Raw genomic sequence first — 20633 nt, 5'->3', positions numbered from 1 at the left:
TATAATAATAAATAAAAATAATAGCAGCTGTACATACACTTCAAGGAGGATTATCTCTTCATATGAAATCCTGGAAGAGATGAGGCTGACTTCCTAATTGCTAAAGAGAAGGAGGAGGACATCTATTGTTCATATGTACCAAAAATGTTATTAAGTCCCTAGTGCTACAAGCAGCAAAATCTTGTAACTGAGTCATGGAAATAAGGTGAATTCTGGAATCCTTCATAACCTGTTTCAAATATTTGACAGCAAGTGTCATTAATGTGTGTATTCCTGCTGTGCAAAGAGATAATGAAACCAATTTCCATAGAAACATCACAGGACAGTAGCTGCTTTCATATGTGTGGGATTGATGTGCAACTATTGGTAATAAAGCAGTGTTAAAAAGCAATAAGAGATGAATAAAAAGAATGTATGTAGGATGCTTTGAAAAGCAACTGTGATATCAGGGGAAAGTATGTGTCCTGTTCTGATTATGCACCAAATTATAGGTGAAAACCTGTGCACCACTTGGAAATCATACACAGGGAACTCCGCTACAGCCAGTTTTTAAGTACAGTTGCCAGTAACTTAAAATTTCTGACATCTTATAAAGAAGTTACTTTCATAGAAAACCCAAATAGTTAGGCAGCAAGTATTGGATCACCTCGTAGGGACAACCGAGCTGTCCTGAACAGCTTGGTACTCAAACACCAGTGCACCGTTCAGAACAGTGTGGCACTGCATGCTGTGAGTAATTATCTTCAGTCCAAACTTTCAAGAAAGCCTTGTGGCTATTTAGGTTTTAAAGTGGCACTTCTTACCTAAGCACTGCATTTTAGTACTTCTGTAGTAGCACAGAATGTATTTTGATCTATGCTGACCTGTTAACTCTTAGGAAGGTGGCACCATCCCTGACTTGAATCCTGAACTCCTGAAGTTGCTGTCCTGTTGTTACTATAAATCAAACATTGCTGGATGTGTTAAGTAAACTCAGTATTTCTGAGCAGAGTTGCTGCCTACATCTGGGTCGTCACTGAGGATCATTTTAGTGAGCCCTGAGCTCTGGCTGCCGTTATGAGAGATGCCTGGATCAATGGAGTCCAGTAGTACCACAGAAAGGAAAGAACCAACTTTGGGATATTGTGAGGGAGTGTATGTGAACATATGTGGAGTTTTAAGTTAGAATATAAACCTTAAGCCAATCTGTCTTCCTTACAGATTTGATCTGCCTAAATTACTAGGAGGAAGAAGGAAACAAGAATACTATTAAAATAAAATCCTGTAGTATTATCAGTAGCAAGCCTGCTGCATTTCAGAAATGTGTTAGTTGCGGTTAATGTGCAGTGGGTACTAAAAAAATATTTAAACTATCTTTCAAGGATTTAAATGAAAATTGGCTTCTATAAATACCAATTGGTTTACTTAAATGCATCCAACTGTGACAAAGAAGTGGTAGGAGGAGAAATAAATCAGAAGGAATTAAAATGCATTTGTTTTGAGAAGTGACTACTGATTTCACTGAAAAGCCATATTGAGTTGAATAAAAGTGGTGAATATTTGCTCATTTATTTAAACTATATTATTTCCATATATCACTATCAGTTCCACTTTTAATGAAATGAATTCAATTAAATGGGTTCAGTAAAACCATATCAATTAGAAAAATTGAACTGGCAACAGCAGTGGTAACACCTAGGTCTTTGACGCAAAAAAAAAAGAATAATCCCATTGAAATTGATAAAATAGGCACAGAATTAATCCCAGGTACTGGATTGAATATAAATGAATTGAGGAGATATCCTGGATGTACAGATTGTGCCTGTTTATACTGTGTAGTATATAATTGCGAGGTGCAATTAAGCATGGTACTTAAGCATGGCTGTAACTGTTAATATATGTGTAGCTGTTCTTTGACAAATCCAGCTGGGAGATGCAGGAGTTTGGGAGTCTGGGTTCACATGCATTGGAAAAAGAAAAGTGGAAAATCAAGGCATTTAGGGCAAGTCCGAATTTGACAACACATGTTCATGTAATATTTTGCCATATTATTATCATGTTTCTTTCATGTAGTTTTAAACCTATGCCTAGCTTTTGGTGCTTTAGCCAGTGTTTCTTTGTGTGACTTAATAGAGACATAATCAAAGGATATTACAGAGCCTAAGATTTAACAGAGAGAGGAGCTGATGCTCTGTGTGACCTTCCTGTTCTTTGTCCTCTTCTGAGTGGGAGAAACTACAGCTGTGATTGAGGAAAGGCCACACTGAGGAGTGCTCTGTGCAAACGGGTACTGTCCTGTTACTGCCTGAGTGTGATTTACTCCAGTCGTGTTTCCTTTGGACACAGTAAGAAGCTCACAGTAAAGTCCAGGTAGTATAGAAACCTGTGGGAGTGGTGCTCTTGAATTCAGGAAACGCTGAATTCATCAGTGTAGGTAGCTTGAATTGTTGATGAGCAGTGCAATGACATGTATTTGTTCTCATTCTCCAAGCTCAGCTCTATAGCTCTGGAGCTGCATCCCCCCCTAATCAGGAGCCTCCAGTCCCAATTCTCACTTCGGTGGAGTTTTTGCACTGGGGTTTATAGGTAGCAAAGGAAAACATTAAAAGGGATCCATTTTTCTCAAGCTGGGCAACTTTCCTGTTTTGTTTTGATTTCCATATGTGCTCCATAAAGAAAGGACCATTTTTTAGGATCAAGGCATTCTTGTTTTATGAATTCTCTGTCTTGTCTTGGCAGAGTTGTAAGATGCATTTTATATGTTTGAGACCATCCCCTCCAATACCTGACTTGTCTACTCTTATTTTTTAACATATTTCTTATGCTGGGATTTTACTCAGTAAAACCAGTAGATCCATTCTTCAGCAGATGAAACTATCAGAGATGCAAAGATGATATTCATGAGCGATGGTTTCATCTGGGGCACCACTATGGTACCAATAAGTCTACAATTTTACCCCTGGTGAGGAGCAGGCCATAGAGTTTGCTTTGTAATAAAGTTTGTTTGCTAGCACGTCCCTTCTCCGTAGCTTAGCATCTCCTTGCTTCCACAGTAATAAAATAACTGAGCAGCTATTAGTGAAGCACAAGCATATATATTTGAACTGAGGTTCCTTCTCATACTGAGAAGAGATGTTGATCTGTTCCATAACATCTTCTTTTCCAGATGGCTATGCAGAATGTGCTGCTGGTTTGGTTCACTAATGACTTTATAATGTATTTTAATCTGACACGACAATTGCCTAGATCACTCTTACAGATATATTTCTTGAGAGCCAAATAAATATATCTAGTAGTACCACATCATCTGAATGTAATTGGAGGAAGCCACAGGCTTCCTACCTGCATTAATCAACTGTAGATGAGCTTAATTAATCTCTCAGATCTAAACAGAGAAAGAGAAATGAGAGCTATTTGCTTGAAAGCCAGTATAGCAGGCTTTGAAAACGTAAGAGCCGTCCTGTTTACAGGTAGAGATGTGTAATGATTGGTGTCTTGCTTAAAATCTCTGTGAAGGAAACATAGTCAAACACTTGGGGCTTGATTTTGTTCCAAAACATAATTTCCCTCCTGGGACACAACTTGCCTAAAGCTCAGCTGTGTATATGAGGATCCATCACCAATACCTCACAGTACTTAGCTTCTTCACTAGCTCTTCATCACCTATTTCCTAGCAGAGAAGAAGTAAATGTGTCATTTCTATTAATATTTTATCAATTTTATAGGTGCTAAATGAGGTAGAATAACAGGATACCTAACTACAGTCTCCTTTTAGGCTGTGTCATTTTGCCCTAGTTCTATTACAGTTTCGGTGGCTGAGGTAATGCTTAAATAGAAATATCCATAATAGCTGAAATTCAAGTGCAAATAATAAAGTATGTTGATAATATGATTTTATGCTTTAAGAGTAAAACAAGCAAGTGTCTCTTTTCATAACATTTTACATTTCTCTCATTTGTTTGGGGGTAAATCTGCCAAATATTACACAGCTGGCAATCTCAAATTCAGGAAAGGAAGCTTTTTGTCTTCATCTTCTTCCCGGCAGAGTTGGTAGCTTCCTTGTGCTAGCAAATTCATGAAAATTAAATCCAGGGGGATAATTATTTTGTCCAGTCTGACCAGTCTATTATGAACTATTAGAGCTTGTTGACTCTGTTGAGCTCTGTAATTTGTGCTTAACCAAAGCATGCTTTCCAGCAAGGCCTCCACGGTCACTTGGAAGAGATACAAAGAGAAGAAAACCCACCACTTCCTTTAATAATTTTTTTCCAGTGGTTAGTCACCCTCACTGTTGCAAATTTGTACTTTATTCCCATTTAGAACTCTTCTGGCATCAATTTTCAGCCAGTGGTGTTGCTGGGCTCAGAGGTGGATGCCTCCTAGATCTCTCACTTTTTCTGTCACATAATTGGTTTTTCATGAACAGCGCAAAGCAAGACTGAAATTAGCCCAGCAAAGCAATAGGAGACGTTGGAGTGGGAAGCCTTCCTGTAAGATATGAAGGTAATTTTTTATCCTATTTATACTAATATTTTATTGAACTTTGCATCAGGTTAGTGGATAGTCTTTAACCGTGACTTCCTCTGAGGCAGCACATTGTTGATGCTAATACAGAGAAAATATATTAAACATTTGTCCTCTGGCACACTCTTCTCTTGTTCTCTCCCTAGCACATTCTCCCATTTCTCAAGAGGATGGTAATCGACATGCAATTTTGCTATCTCGCTGATGGTTCAGACATGCATAATCCAGATTTCTGTTCCACAAATGTTGGCTTGTAAAACTGCTGCCTCTGGACTGCTTTAGGCTCCTCTACATGTAGGTACACGTCCCTTGTATGTGTAATCTCATTGTATAGGCACAGGGATGCGTATGCAGACGGTCTCAGGCACTACATCTCGTTTACATAATAGCATTAGTTGATAGCAGGAATTGATTTATTTATTTCATTAAATGGATCATTTATGCACTTTATTTATTTGCTCTTTAGGTCTAGTTGTAGCTCTTCCCTGTGGAATTGACTGGAGTTTTATAGATCAAAACCCAAGGAATAAAAATGAAACACTTAAAAGCTCCATCACTTTTGACGGTGATTTGGTAGCTAACGGCACCCAATGTATTCCCTTACACCTAAGAAATCCAAGCTGACTGAAAGGCTCTAAAGTGTTTTTCTAGAAAGAGGCCAATGGGGCTGTAAAATTGATCATGACAGATTCCCTGGTCCAGGATGCATTTTGTGGTCAGAAGAATCCAGTGATGGCATCCCAGGATGGGCAGGCACCAGTAACTCAGATTTTGTGCATCCCACATATTACAGTCTTGGCTCTTCCTGCTCTCCCACACCCGAAGTATGTATTCCAGTAATCTCAACATGGAGTCTATTTCTTTCAGGTATTGGGTCTGTTCCACTTTTAGTTTAAATAAAGGTCCTAACTCCAGAAATGTCGACATGTCAGAAATTGGTTTAATTCTGAATCACAAGAGAGCGTATTTCAACATTTCTTGCAGATTAGAATTAAAGGAAAATCTTGTTTTGGAAAATTTTAGGAGAAGTAAATTTAAAAGGATTTTTAAAAATATTTTTCTCATTTTTAGACTCTTTCCATTGTTAGGATTGTCAGAGGTAATTAATGATACAGATTACTACAGGGCATAGCAGCCCATTACCGCTGTTGCACACATTGCACCATGTGCAGTCATGCACCATGGTTAAAACTTTGAAGACTGACCATTATAAACAGAAGAACATCAGCAGAAAATAAACCATTGCATCTATTTTTGTTATTTATAACATTATAACTTCATTATAATGTTAACTTTGAAGTAGTAGCATAATTCAGAGTGGCAGACCTTGTATCAGCAGGCAGCCCCTTTTTTTTCTAGTTTGGTAACATAGTATTTTCTCTCCTATGAAAAGATCATTAGTACTGTGCCCATCTCCTTAATAATAATACAAAAAAAAAATAGTGTGGGGTGGGTTTTTTTTCTAAGTCATGAGGGATATGCTAACAAAACTTTTATTAAAATATTCATTCCAAAAAACTTGGGATCTGAACGCAACCCTTTTAATCTTCTCACTTGCCTTATGTGCTAGAGGGTATTGCTCTATGTGTGGGTGGATGAAAAAAAAAGAGTTTCCGTGAAGTCTAGATACGATGCCAAATGTCAGTGCTGTCTTGGAAGCACCTTTATTATCAGTGATAGCTTATCTGGTCTCAGATAAAGCAAAACTATTCAAAACATCTTAATAAAAGTATCTGTTTGTCTTTCGTCTGCTAAATGGCAGCTTATTGATTTCTTCACTGTGCTGTTACAGTAGTAGAATTTGAAATGTTTTGAAAACATCCCTTAGAGCCACACAACAATAATTAACAGCATAGCAAGTGCTGAGCAGCAAGTAGCTGATAATGACAGAGTCTAATGTCGAGTGAATGCAATTAATCATGGATACTACCCATAGAGCTTTGGATTTATACTCAGTTATTATGAAGCACTGATGAGGTCCCCTCTCGATCTTTCCCAATGTATGTATTAAGAGTATCTCTTCACCATAAGCAGAAGAAAGCAGAAGGAATGCTTTGAGACTTGTGTTTCTTAATATGTTTCCTATCACTCCATTATGCAGTTAGTGGCTGGTATTCTCCTAGGAAGGCAGTATCATGGAGAAGCAGGAGCAGTTCCTGCCTCTAATCTTTCCAGCAGACAAGACAAGAGGCAATATATATCCACAGTCCAAAAGAGGCAAATAAGCACCAGTGTTTTGGTACAGGATACCTTTACGCAGTGTAAAAACAACCTTTCATTGCTCAGCTTTGCTTATGCTAAGAAATCATGATCAGCGCTGCATGCATACTGGCAGCTTCATAATTCATATAAAATTGCTTTCAATCTTTTCCTTCTCTGTTGTTCCTGCCATCATGTTCCACTTGATCAATACACTGTAATACCTGTTTGGCACTTGACAAGTGACTAGGCTCTTAACGCTGAAGTGAGTTCAGAGCAAGGAAAAGGGCACAGGAGTTTGGCGTGTTGCAGCACACTTTCAGTCAGACCCAAAACTCTTCATGGCTGAGTAAAGAGGATTTCAATATTCAGAACTGTATCTCTCCAAACTCAATTAAAACACAACTTGCAGTCTCACCTAATCCCCAAGAAAGGAAACAGGAGGCAATAGTGATTTTTAAACTGAAGGATGCGTTCCTAGTCCTCAAGGAATTCCTGGCGGAAAGACCACCGTATCTCCTCTGTGTTCAAAAGAAAAGTACTTATCTGTCTGCTCTGTGTTGAATTGAATGTGAAGGAATAACTCCACTGATAGTCAAAGCATCTGGCTCATGGAAAGTGTGGTCATTGGCAGGCTGATTAAAAGTCGTGTACACGGTAGACTCTTAAATGTTTCACTGAATATGGGAAGTGAACTGCTTGAACCTTACTGGTCCTTATTGGTCACCAGCCAATCCAGGAGTGAAAGTCTGCTGATGAAAGCAAATCATCTTCAAGGAGCTGCAAGCAAAAACACAGCAACAAAATATTTCTTAGAAGATAATGGGTCCAAAAGAGTGAATAATGATTGTTGTTATGGTGGAAGGGGTCTTCAGGACTGACTCTGAAGCTGGTCTCTCAAAACTCCATTTGTGCGGATAAGCACTGAAAGCACAGCTACAGAGTCAGATCCCTCTTTCTTATTGCTGCCATACACTCCTTTTCAGAGTTCATAGTAAGCCTGTGGAGCATATGGACATGAAATGTTGCCTAAGATGAAGGCTTAATTGGATTCCATACCTGGCCTGATACTTCAGACAAAAGCAAAGACCTCCACAGAAGTAATGTGATTTTTATTCATTTTGGAGGACGTGAAATGAGTGTTCCTAAACTGGAAAGGATGTAAGTTTCTGGGTTTTAGGCAAAAAGTAGTATTAAACTGAGGGAATGGGAAGGAAAATTCCCATGTGGCCAGACTATTCCTCAGCTGAATTTCCTCAGAACCGGAGCATACAATATGGGCAGTTGTTTTCAATAGGGTATTATATGATATGCAACTTTTGTCTAACTTTCTGAGGTAACTTCTATGTCCTGAAGGTATTTCATAACAAAAGTCAGGAAAACAAAACAAGAAATGTGATTGACAATATTTCACTCTGTAAGGAGTACTGGGATTCTTTTTCATTGTCATCTCACTTTTAAGCCATTACTCCATAGTGCTTTGGAGAGTGATAGAAGGACATTGCTCTCCTAATACCTTGCTTTAACAAAAGTGTGATTCCCTTGTGCCTGATTTCCACAGCTAAGTAGAAAAATGCAACACACTGGAAATTCAATTTTTTAGATAAGACATAAAACTTCGAGCATGGGTGATAATTACAAAGTCTACAGAGTTTGCGGAGAAAGTACCATATGACAATAAGTGCAGAAGCAGAATAAAAACTAAGCAGTGGATAAGACTGGAGCCATGGTTCCTTGGTTGACTTTCTGGAGTTGTCTCCACAAGTTCATTTTCTGCTTGTAAGTGAAATGGACAGGAGTGTTTCAGTTAAGCAGCTGGGAAACCAAAATATATTATTTTGTTTTCCCAGAAAAATAGTATTTTGAAATATTTCCAGTGCTTCTGTAAATAAATAAATAATAAACAAAACCAATATACGTTAGCAAAATAATTAATCATTGTGTTTTGAGTAAGGGAAAAATTTTAACTATGCAGGATTGTATTTTTTTTTTTCCAAGGATGGTATTTGTCATTTGCCATTCTAGTCTGATTAAAGTAGAAGACATCTTTAAAGCCAAAGATACCTGGAAGCTGAAAGGATAATTTTCTTCCCTATCACCTACCATTTTCTATCTTCTTTGTTCTTTTTCTAAAGCTAGAATTCGGTGCAACACTCCTGAGAACAGGAGGATTATCCAGGCTTTTTTTTCTTTCATATGTATCTTTTTTATTTTACTCCTAACTGGTCTGAAATCTGTTCGTTTTGCCATTGGTATTAGTGGAAGCACTAATGAGATATTTTATCAAATCAACATCTACCTATTTAACATCAACATAGGATTGATATTTTTTCCTTGTTTGCATATCAAAAAGTATAAAAAGAGAAGTGGTTGTTCAAGACAAGCAGTTGCAAAGTATCAGTGACATACTAGTTATGAAATCTGTTTATTTTCTGTCAGTACTAATTTCACTTCTCTCCACCACAGAGCAAATGCCAAGCAAGCAGCAGAATTTTACATCATTGTGTGCTACACCTAGAAACATTGTCCCCTTATTTCTATAAGAGTGGCTGCCATGAGTCTGAATTAATGACTCTGTATGTGTGTTATGTTCATGATCGACATTAAGTCTTCCAGGCATAATTTTCTGTAAGGAAAAGTCATTTTATTTCCAACTGAATAGGCACTCTATCATACTACCCAAGTCAAACAAAGTTATTATTTGGCTTTTTGCCATGTTGTACAGTATAGAAAGGTCATACTTTTAATAGCTTTGTACTCCATGGTAATCAAATTTGTAAGCCTGGAGAAATAAACTACTTGAATATATCGGTGCTCTCTGTGCATGTTTAACCACTGCTGTTCTGTTCATGTGGTACCTTCCTCCATGCTGCAGCAGCAGAGCAGGCTGGGTTTCACCCTTATCTTGGTTATTAGCTTTGTACGTTAAGGTATAAAGTGCTATTCATATAAGAGCAGGACTAGCTAATTTGAACTATTTCTTGCTAAACTCCAGTTTTGAGGACTAAACCAAAATATACTGTTCTCAATCAGATGTTTACTGATAGACAAACAATGCTACATTACTGTAAACCTGGGTGGACGTAAGTGTTAATAACTTGCTCAAATCAACAATAATTAGAAAGAACACCTGCTTTTAAAAGTCATTTTTCTTCTGGTTGACTGGGCATTGCATTTGCAGGAGATGGATGCTGATTACATGCAAATGAAATTTCTAAGGTTTTCTTGTGTTTCCTTTTTAAAAATAATCATGCCCTGTTGTGCATTAGGAACAATCCAGCTCAGTTATTGTTCAGCAGCACCCGTATGTCCAAAAGGAGCTGTGAAACCTTGAAAAGTCCAGAGGAAAAGAGAAAATTTTGCATCAGCACTTGGGCTATCTATCTTCTTAAAGATTAGATTAACCTGAGATTTTTGTGATTTTATAATAACAGTTGTTATGAATTGGCTTAGAGTCAAGGTACAATCTGACTGGTGAGAGGAGATGAATTATTAACCTGTAACACAACGGTTGGGAATTGGGGCTGCCAGACAGGACTGTTAGTGTGATGTGTATTGATGGCTTCTTGGTGACGAGGTTTTTGTCTGTCTCAGAATAGCTGAGGCTGGTTGCAAGAGCCACCCTGCTTTGGTAATGATACCTTTCTTGGTCATTGCTTTCATTGACCTTTCCCTTTTCTTTCTTGAATTTTACCTTGCCTGCAATTTGGTGGTCAGAGTTTGATGTCTACAACACTTGGCCATACTTCTTGACCTCTACAATAAGGTGAGACTCAGTTCCTAAATCTCAGCTCTTAAATAGCATCTCTTACATTTAATTGCTAAAAATGGTACTAAATACCATTTCATATTTAGTCAGAAAACCTAAGCAATATTGTCATGGAGACAGAAATCTTCCTCACCTGTTACAGATTTCATTGCTACAGTGCACTGCTAGAACTAGGCTTTATGTTTTGCCTATACAACATATGCTACAAAATTTGAATCCAAGTTACCTAAAAATGTTAATTTAAACTGGATTGTTAAATCATATGGTGTAAATCCCTTATTCAAATCAAAGTGGTCTTAATTGGATTTAGCTTAATTCACTTTGGAAGTGTCCATATCGAATTGCAATAAATTTTAGTCAACTTTAAAAGCTCATTCAGTGTCATTTACCTGAGCACCGCTTGCACTGTCCTCTGTCTGTAACATATTCTCTGATAAAAAGCCTTGCTTTATCAAACTGGTGCTTTTCATAAGCCTTACAGAAGCAGCAACATGTTTTAGCTCTGTTGAATAGTGCTTGCCCCATGACTGGGTTTCGCTGTAAAATATTGTAGTACTCAGGGCTCACCTCTAAAAGACTCAGGTTGCTGTCTGTTCCAGTGTGATCTAGGCCTTCTCCTGTAACTGCTTTCACACAGCAGGAACCCCCAGCCCAGCAGAGCACAGCGCTCCATCTAGCCACAAATCCATCAGCTTGCAAGTGAAATGGGCTGAGGGCCCTGCTTTGCGTTTTGAGTAAGTAGGTCACAGAAGCACTTTTGTGAAGTGAGCCTGCATAACTTAGAAAATTATCATTTGTAGGGAATTAAATGGATGCTTCAATATGTTTGACAAAGGTTCTTCAGAAGTAGAGTCTTTGTGTGAGCATGGAGAAATTAGGAAAATGTAGTACATTTTGATTTTTTACTCACTTTTTTTCCTAGCTCTCCAGTTTGCAGCCATCTTTTCTTCCAATCACCATTTTTTCTTGCCTGCTGAAACTTCTTAAATACAGTCCAAAAATACATGGTTTTGGTTCAGAGGCCTTTTTCCCTTTCTTTGAAAAGAAAGAAGTTGTTCCTGTGCCAACATATTCTAAGGTAAATTTCAGTTTCAGCTGATTATCAATGAGTAACTTATGTCATCACATAGAAAACAGGATTTAATTGAATAGAAATATCAGCAGATTTTTGTTGTTTGAAAGCAGGCATCACAAAATTTTAACATATATGAAACGGTGTCATGAGCATAATTACATTTAAAGTTCTGTGGCTTCATTTTGCCATGTTCATAATAAGGTCATCATCTTGGTGATGACCAGGTACTGAGCATCAAAAGCATTCTCTTGAGATGCAGTTACAAATATTTACAAGATGAGATTTTTTTTCCTGAAGATAAATTTAAACTTGCACAACTTTGTTCCAACAAGAGATACTCTAGGATTGGATTGACATCTTTGAAGAGATAAGTCATTTTTCTGTTAAGATAGGGGGAAAATCACCTTCTGATGCTTTTAACAGAATGAATTGGATCTCTGAGTGAAGATTTGAATTTACAAAAGGCTGATTTTAAACACTTCCACTGTACCGTGGAGAGGGCTGCAGGTTGTCACTGCTCTGCAGGCAGAGTGATTGTGTACAGCCAAACAAACAGTTCATGACAGTGACACATCGCTCATGTGGCAGCTCCATTCTGGATGAGGTGATCAATTGCAGTCCACTTGCAAGGGATATTGTACATAGACTCAGTGTGTGGCTGCAGCCAGGCAAAGAAAAAAAACAACCAAACAAGAAAAAGCATCTAAAGTTTCCCATTTTAAGTGTAGATTCTGACTTACTGGTTAGGCTCTTACTGTATGATCAATCAACATTTGGTACACCCATCTTTGAGAGCAAATCTGGTGAAGACAAATGTTGGGATATCTTAGCTTTTAATATATTTTGATGTTTCTCTCCAAAGATGTCTGTTAATCTGTTCCTTATTGACCCATGACCCATACCTGAAATGTTATGTGATGTCTCTGCCTTTTGCCCTTCTTTGGTGCCTTCTATTTCTCCTCAGACTGGTGCTACAGGGCAGGCATGGCACGTAAGCAGTAAGGAGAGGTTTTCCACATTGTTGGTGTTACAGTCCCAGTACAATCGGTAAAACATTTGGACTGAAATCACAATGTCATGATGGACCCACTTCTAGTGCCTCCCAACAAAGATCTGCAGTGTCTTATGGACGCCAGTCTCAACCAAAGAGACATTAGAAAATAAAACACAAATAAGATATTTCTCTGAAACATTAATCCAGAAATTCTCTTTAAAAGCAAACTGAGATCTTTAGCTGCTTATGAGTGCAGAAGACAAGGGATTTCATTCACTCTTTGCCCTTGTTATGCGCATGCAGCAGCTGGAGCAATCAAACAACTGCAGGCTGCGCTCCCAGCTTGTGACCTGGGACTCCTTTAAACACTCAGAATGTCTGGTGCAGTGCCACACCAGCCTTTTGCCCTTAAGTCCCCAAGACACTATCCCCACATAACAATGTGAAGATTTGGAAGCCAGAGCTGTATTTTGGTGACTGAAATTATTATTTCTTTATTTTATTTTAGGCATTACCAAACTTAGCCTGAAAGGAGCTGTAATTAATAAGCAGTGCACTATCTGCACTCTGGTAATGGTAAAAGTGGTCAAAAGATTGTCTAGAAGCCATAGAGGGAAAAGGCAGCAAAAGAAAAGGGATATTAACTTAATTAAGTCAGTAAAGAATGAGGGAAGGACACATGAATGTTTGTGTGACAACATACCTTTTCTTTATGTTCCCTTTGAAGTTAAACAAGGGATGTATCTTTGGAAAGGCAGATTGATTGTCTTTGAAAACATCAGTTAAGCTTGAAAGAAATATTCAATGAGTATAAAATTCACAAATGCATAAATCCTCAACTTTAGATTATATTAAAAGGAATCTAATGTTACATTTCCCTGCCTCTTACAAACTCTATCTCATTAAGGGTGGTTCCAAGAAACAGATTGTGGAGAACTGAAAAATGAGAGGTTTGAATACAGCAGGAGGTTAGAAGGTAAGCATAGGGACAAATAAGCAGGCGAACCTTCTGCAGGTCCCAGCAAGATGGAAAAACTGGCAGACCTGTGTTCATAATGTGATAAGAGCCTGTGGTATGGGCAGAGACTTGGTGGAGTACAGGGAAGAAACCTGCAACTTGTGATTTACAAAGCCATGAGAGAGGATGAATGTGTGCTCAGCCCTGTAAGACTGCTGCACAGTCTTTGATCTTAACTGCTTGGTGTTTTCTCTTGTTTAATACTTGTAATACAGTCTGCAGTCATCAGGCCTGAAACAGCTTGCAGGGATGTGAAAAGGCAGTGCTCAAAGGCAGCCTCCCCTCTCCCCTTCCTGGGCTAGGTGGCAAAGGACAAAACCAAAACCTTAACTCATAGTAAGTAAGTGCCACATACAACTTTCCAATATTTCAGACCCATGTCAGGCATGTTCTTTGCTGTGTCTAGGTCTGAGCATGTTTTCGAGGGCTTATGCTGTTGTGGGTGTCTCTCTCCGGTGGTGTCTGTCCAAAAGCAATGCTGAGTTAAGGCAAGGCAGAGGTAAAGGGGAAGGGGTGGTGAATACAGATACAGGTTGAAAGGCTAGTATGCAAATAATTTTCCGTGGTGCTACATCCATAGTCCCGTGCATATTAAAGGTTGAGGTCAAATCCATTTCTAATGTATTTTACACAACTGCATTAAAAGATTAATTGAACAGAAAGAGAGGGTGCTGTCAACAATATCTGGAGCAACCTGCCCCTGCCTCCCCCAAGCACTGAGATGGGCAGAGTTTACAGCACTGCGCAGCTATGCAGGCCATCATTTGCCTGTAAAAGACTGATAGATTGCATGATAGTGCAAGTGATGTGTATCTAAACCAAAAGAGAAATCACCTAGTGATTCCTTAATTGCATTAATTTGTACAGCTAAAGAAGTAAGTTGTTCTCTTAAGATTTCAGGGAGCATTGTGTAATGCTGGGCATCCCATGTATGTGTTTCATAAGGGCACAGACTCCAGCCCAGAAAAAAAATGAATGTAAAATCTAGGAAGGAACTGTCATACTCTGAAGTAAAACATTTCAATGAGCAAAGCAAAATATGACTTATGCTCTCATCCAGAACCAAACTCAAATTGTGACTGTGCTTCTAATTGTTTGGATCACACAAGGTATTGCTGAGACCAGAGCTATCTGTGAGGGAAGTATTTGTGTTCACACGCATCTGGGAAACACATGGAGTCACAAAATGGAAAGAGAACAAAGGAAGGGTTGGAGAGGGACAGTGGGCAGGATAGGGCAACCTTTCTTGTGCTTGATTTCCCTTCCTTTTCTTCTTAAATATTTGTATTACAACACTGGGACAGCAAATGGTTAACAGCCAAAGACAAAACCCACTGTGACCGTCAGGTCTCTGTGCAATCATCAGCAGAACTAGCTATTCTAGCCAATTTAATAGCTTGAAAATGAACTCATTAGTGGTCTTTTATCAGTGGAAAAAAGTCTATTAAATCCGGATGTGTGAAGAAGCAGTGCGGAGGCTCATTTCCATCCCACTTGTGACCTGAACAAATCAGAGAAATGCTTTTCAAGGAACAGGGTCAGGCTTGACTGCAATAAGATATTTTCTATACACAGCACCCAACTTGTATCTTTCCTTCAAGTTTCTGATGCAGTTAATTTTAATTTACAGTCTATTTGTCACTCCCCACATCTCTCCCTCTCACCCCTTCCCAGTACTGCTGTCATCCATAAACATGGGGGCTGTTTACACTTTATAAAGAGAAAATGTACTACAGTCTGTTGGATTTCTTGATATACTTACCCAGTGATAGCCCTCTGACAGCTCTGGACTCCGCTTCTCACTGACCAAGGCAATAAGTAAAGATTCAGATCCTCATCTGGAAACTAAAGGACACAGCAGAATGACGCTGATTTACATCAGCTTGGGATCTAGCTGGAGCTGTGGGCAGAGCCACAACATGCTCCAGTCTCGCTTCTGCCCCTTTGGTGAACAGAAAGACAAATGAAAAGTGTTGGTGATGCACTTCCCCCAGAAGAGGCAAAAACATGGTTTATGTCAGGATATCGACATTGCTCTGGGATTACGTCTTAAATTTATCTATAAAAGGTTGTTTCTATATTTTTTGCTTCTGACATGATGCACAATGCTGAGTGAGCTAACTAACCTGAGACTAAGATACACACTTCCCTCGGAAGGTGGTAAATCTGTGGGACAATGCTACCAGGCAGCTGTCTGCCTTTTAGCAACAGCAACAGCGAGTTTTCAGTCTTTAGCCTCCTGAGGAGACAAGCATTTAAGGACTGTTGGTGACATAAATATTTAAAAAACATGTCATATCTTGACATGAATGAGTTAATTATCTTTATAGGACTAATTCTAAAGACAACTGCTTCCGACACTTCTGAAACACTGTATTTCCATGAGAGATACTGTCATTCCTAGAGAGCTGTACACTGTCATGGCATACGTGCTGAAGTAACACTCTCTTCAACGCTGTATGGGAAAGGCTGTTTCACTTTTTCCTTGTGACTATTTGGTCAAAAGTTAAACTCGTAATGGAATTAAATTATTTTTTAAATTTAATTCCAGACATTTTATGCACATGTATTTAAACTTACATTACTTAATAATATACTAGGATTACTTAATGGCCTCTCATCCTGCCCTGAAACATAACCCTATTATTCCAGTCTTAGCTCTCCTATGAATTGAAAATCTCAGCTATAGTAAATTCATTTGAAATTATGCTGGCATTTTACAGTGAGTCTGTGGGCTAGTTTAAGATCCCACCAAACTCATTTACTTTGTCTGTTAAGCCAGGCATGAATCACAGATCTCTGGGGTGAAAATTCGCTTTATTAACCCCCTGGGTCATCCAGCTACCAAGGCAACGGCTTTCTGCAATAAGTAACTCCATAACTAAAGCATCAGCCACATGAAATCCAAATCCCTTGATTAGAACAGGGGCTGGTAAACTTCAGACCGGGTACATAAATACTTCCCAGAAGTTTGTTTAGCTCTTAGCAGAAGCTGTTCTCCTTCACTTGCTTTGAAAGGAATAAAATTGAAAATTGTTTGCCAGCCCAGAGCCGGCCTGATAACTCGATTTACATGGTCCCAGCCTCACAGCACACCGCAGCGATTCTCCTGTCATTGCCTTGTGTGCTGCTTCTTGCATGCCCCCGTCCTGGGGGACGCCCATCAGCCCTGGAGGTCTGGACATGTTATTAGCTTGTCTTGTAGATGCTGTAAGGTTTGCTGAGAGCCTATCGTGCGCTTTATTGTGCATCAGAAGAGGAGACATGGGGGATACTTTATCCCATGCAGTCCAAACTTAAATAAGTTTTTAATTAAGACTAAGTATTTATTTAATATTTTAAGGTAAGAAGAAAATGCATTTGCGTAGGAAAAAGATTCCACCCTTTTGGGTCTTCTGAAGTCGAGTGTAATTGCTGTGTCTCTCTCAAAGACATAAAAAGGTCATAGAATTTCAAAAGTACAGCAAGTAATTGTAACAAGAAAATTTTGTTGAACAAAGAAGTCCCTGTCTGATTTAAGATGTTAAGATTTGTATCCCTGTGCAGCAGTAGATGTCCTGCAGCACAGGTGGGCTGCGCTGGAGCACTCTGAGGCAGGTACCATTATTACAAAGCATCGCTCAATCTGCTTTCTCGCTGAAGCTTTTGACATGCTGTAAATTTGTTTGTAAAATTCCACTGTGCTTTGCTTAGCACATCTATAGACCAGGAGATGTGTGCATTCTTTGCTGAGAAGTAATTTTATGTTATCTGAAGTCCCATTTTTATGTTTCAAAGTCTTTCTCCACACATCACTGGGAATGTTAAACTCTCACAAAGCAAGGGGAGAGAGCCATTTAAATAACACGCATACAGATAACATGCTGGCTTTTATTCTTTGTTCTCAGAAAGTATATACTGTACAAGAAAAGAACATGGTCACCTATCCCCTTACTGGAGAAACTGTCATTCCTGATTCATTTATACAGGGTACTTAAGATGCCTTGAGCAAACTAAAACAGCTTTAAAGGAAAATTAATCTAGTTTGACTGGAGAAAACTAGTTTTTTTTCTAGAAGTGTAACACATTTATTAAAGAAAGATGTCATGCTGCTTTTGTAGGCCCATTTGGGAGGACTGTTAATAAAATAATTTGCTGTGCTTTCACCTCCCCATGGTGGGAGGATGGCAGCACAGGCAGCCACCAAGCACCATCCAAGCTAAAGTGATGGGGTGGATGCTCCCATCATTGCTCACGCTCTGTTCCAGTCCGACCGGGGCAACGCGGACTCTGCTGTGTGAGGTGAAAGGCGATGTCCTGCCCCACTGGAAGGCACAGCCCCTCGTCCTTTCTCCGTGGTGAGAGGGAGACCCAAGCCACCCAGGCCCGATGGTGGCAGGGCAGGGGCACTGGCTTTGGATGTCTCCCGATAAAGTAATCGTGAAATGACGGAGCAAGTTCTTTGCACCCAAGAGGGAGGACTAGACTGGCAGGGTCATGACTACTGAGAGGCTGAACTGCTCAGGAGTGAGTTTCCCATAATGACGCTACAGAACGTTGTTTGTTGGCCCTGCCTGAACTAGGCATGTTGAGCAGACACCTTGAAGGGGAGAGTTTAACCTCTTCTCTACAGTAAAGTTTTTGAAGAAGTGTGTGTTGGCTGAGAACAACTTCTCAGCCTTGTCTTTTCTTCTCACCTCTGAGGGAGCCCTATTCCCATGGCTTTTTGTGTTGAAGGATTTTTATGTTGTTGCTCTGTGAATAGAGATTTAAAGCAGTGATTTTTCTAGGTATCCTAGTGAAAGTACTTTGTCGAAATTAACACACTATTTTGCATTAAACTCAACAACTTATTCTTTTTTTGGAGAGGGGAAAAACACAGTACTAACACATATGATGGTTCTTTGGTTCTTACATGTACTGCTCTCTGTCAGCTTGGTGGCAATGTCAGTGTGCTATTCCTCAAAATAACAGCTGAGATTAATTAATGGGTAGTGTGTCAAAGTAACAACCCTTCTTTATGTGGTTGGATACTTTCAAGGATACTACAGAAGTCTTTCTACTGGATGTATGGTGGTATTTAATGATATTGTTGTATAACTAATATCACTACTAGACTTTGTAGAGGTTTTTTTTTTTCCACGCATCCTTTAAAATCACACAGATTCTTTAAGGGCTGATTTCTGTATTCATGGAAAAGATTTGGACTTTTTTCCTGAAAATGTATCCCAGTGAAAAGTAAGAGCCACAGTCAATTTTGAAATTGCAAATGTAGTTAACAAAGCAAAAGTTGCATGTTTTTTTATTGCTTATGTTAAAGTTCTGTAAACATGACTATGAAGGAAAGATTTTTTTTAAAGAGCATTATAAGCTCACACAATTTCTCATTAAAAACTCTAGATATTACACTAGTTGCAAATAAAGCTAACTAGAAGCAAAGTGAACAGACTACAGTGTTTATTTAGGGACTAAAAAAAGATTCCAAAATTCCATCCTGGTGCCAATGAAGAAAGTATTTTTTTTTTAAATATTGAGATAAAAGATCTTTAGAAAAATAAGAGAGTTTACCCATATACATATTAAAAAAAAATCTGGACTATGTATATGTAGCATGTCTTGATTTTCTTTATAGATTTACAAATTGTCCTGGCATAGAACATGACATGGATATTTAGAGCTAGACATTGCAACATAGCTAAGATATTTATTCTGGTAGTTCACACTGAAACTACTTTAAGTGCATCCTCCCAGAAGTCTGGGCCATTGCTTGTCTCTGTAATATTATTTTCTTTGCAAACCTAAGTGGTCTGTATATGCTAACATAGCTTCACTGTTACACAGGTTGCACAGGTTGTACAACACCTGTCGTGCAGGTTAATATGTGTTAGATAGCAGCAGGACCATTTAATGGATATTTTTTAGACAAAGATCTTTCTGACTTCTAATTTGAATCTTGTGAAAGACTCGTGTTTGTACATCATAGCATTAAAAGCATGATGCTCTTAAAGAAATACATCATACATAGATGGACATGGTCATCATGAAGGTCAAATCTTAATATTTAGTAATTATTGATTTTGAATGCAACCTAGCATTATTTTAAAGTGGTTATAATTATGTAAGCGTGTTTATAATTTATTGACATATTAAAATCTTATTATTATAGTAGCACCAAGTGCATTAGATCCAAATACATTTTCTCTGTTCCCTGTTCTACTGACCAGCTAGTTGTTCCCTGTGCAGTTTGGGACATGCTTAAGAAAATGTACCTTTTCTTCCACTTTGATGGAAAGTGAGCAGAAAGGATTAGTCTGTCTGATGAGATGGGATTGAACTGTTGCATAAATCCCCTAACAATGGTGAATTCCACCTCATTGTTAAAAAAAAAAAAATGCATCTCATTAGTTCTCTGCTGTCATTTCCTGCCAGGTTATCAGCTTTAGAGCACTCCTTTGAAGTGTCATGTAGCTGGTTTTAAAATAGGAAGAAATTATCTTGGAACTTTTGAAGAATATTGGCATTTTTCCTTTAACAAATTAGAAGCTGAAGGAAGACAATTGAAAAAAAGGTGTCTCGTCTCGCCTCCTTGCTCCATCAAAATGCTGTCCTTTAGGCAAGATCTTTCAGGGATATACTGTCTCCTGACTGTCATCACTTACACCATAGAGAAGCACCTATGAAAAGCTGAGAAAAGCAATGTTATTCCACCAGTCTGCAGACTACTGTAAGTATCAATACGGTCATGTAAAGATTCCTAGATAAATTACAATTATATTGAAAAGATGACAGTAGCGTCTGACAATGACTTACATTTCTGAGACCCCAATGTCAAAATTTTCTTGTTCAGACAGATGAATTTCATAAAACTCTTCTAGATAGACACAGAAAATATAGTAGCTGTGACTCTTGTGTTGCTCCTGTCTAATAAGACTGAGCTTTGAAAAAGTCATTGCATGATTATTTTGATTTAAAGGAAAGAGAGGTCATATTTCTCCTGTATAGAATTGCGTCTATAGAGGTACATATTATGTAATGCTGGCTTCATTTAAGGACCAAAAGAATCTTAAGATAGTATTGATCTAATCTGTCAAATAGG

At 38.5% G+C, this 20633-nt stretch overlaps 1 protein-coding gene across 2 annotated transcripts in view; it reads left to right on the top strand.

Moving 5' to 3' along the window:
- The window catches only part of ADARB2 (adenosine deaminase RNA specific B2 (inactive)), a 320892-nt gene that overhangs the window by 59800 nt on the left and 240459 nt on the right, over positions 1-20633 (top strand). The window contains exon 4 of one of the 2 annotated variants that reach the window (XM_086741922.1): positions 11054-11063. The exons of the other annotated variant lie outside the window; for it this stretch is intronic. Within the exon in view, the coding sequence (XP_086598048.1) occupies positions 11054-11063 (10 nt within the window). The remainder of the gene's footprint in view (positions 1-11053; positions 11064-20633) is intronic. 2 annotated transcript variants of the gene reach the window in all.

Source organism: Chlamydotis macqueenii, chromosome 2, assembly GCF_036417535.1.
Source record: "Chlamydotis macqueenii isolate bChlMac1 chromosome 2, bChlMac1.mat, whole genome shotgun sequence".
In the NCBI taxonomy this organism is placed as follows: domain Eukaryota; kingdom Metazoa; phylum Chordata; class Aves; order Otidiformes; family Otididae; genus Chlamydotis; species Chlamydotis macqueenii.
Note: the sequence above shows the minus strand (reverse complement) of the source record. Positions and strands in the feature narration are given on the sequence as shown.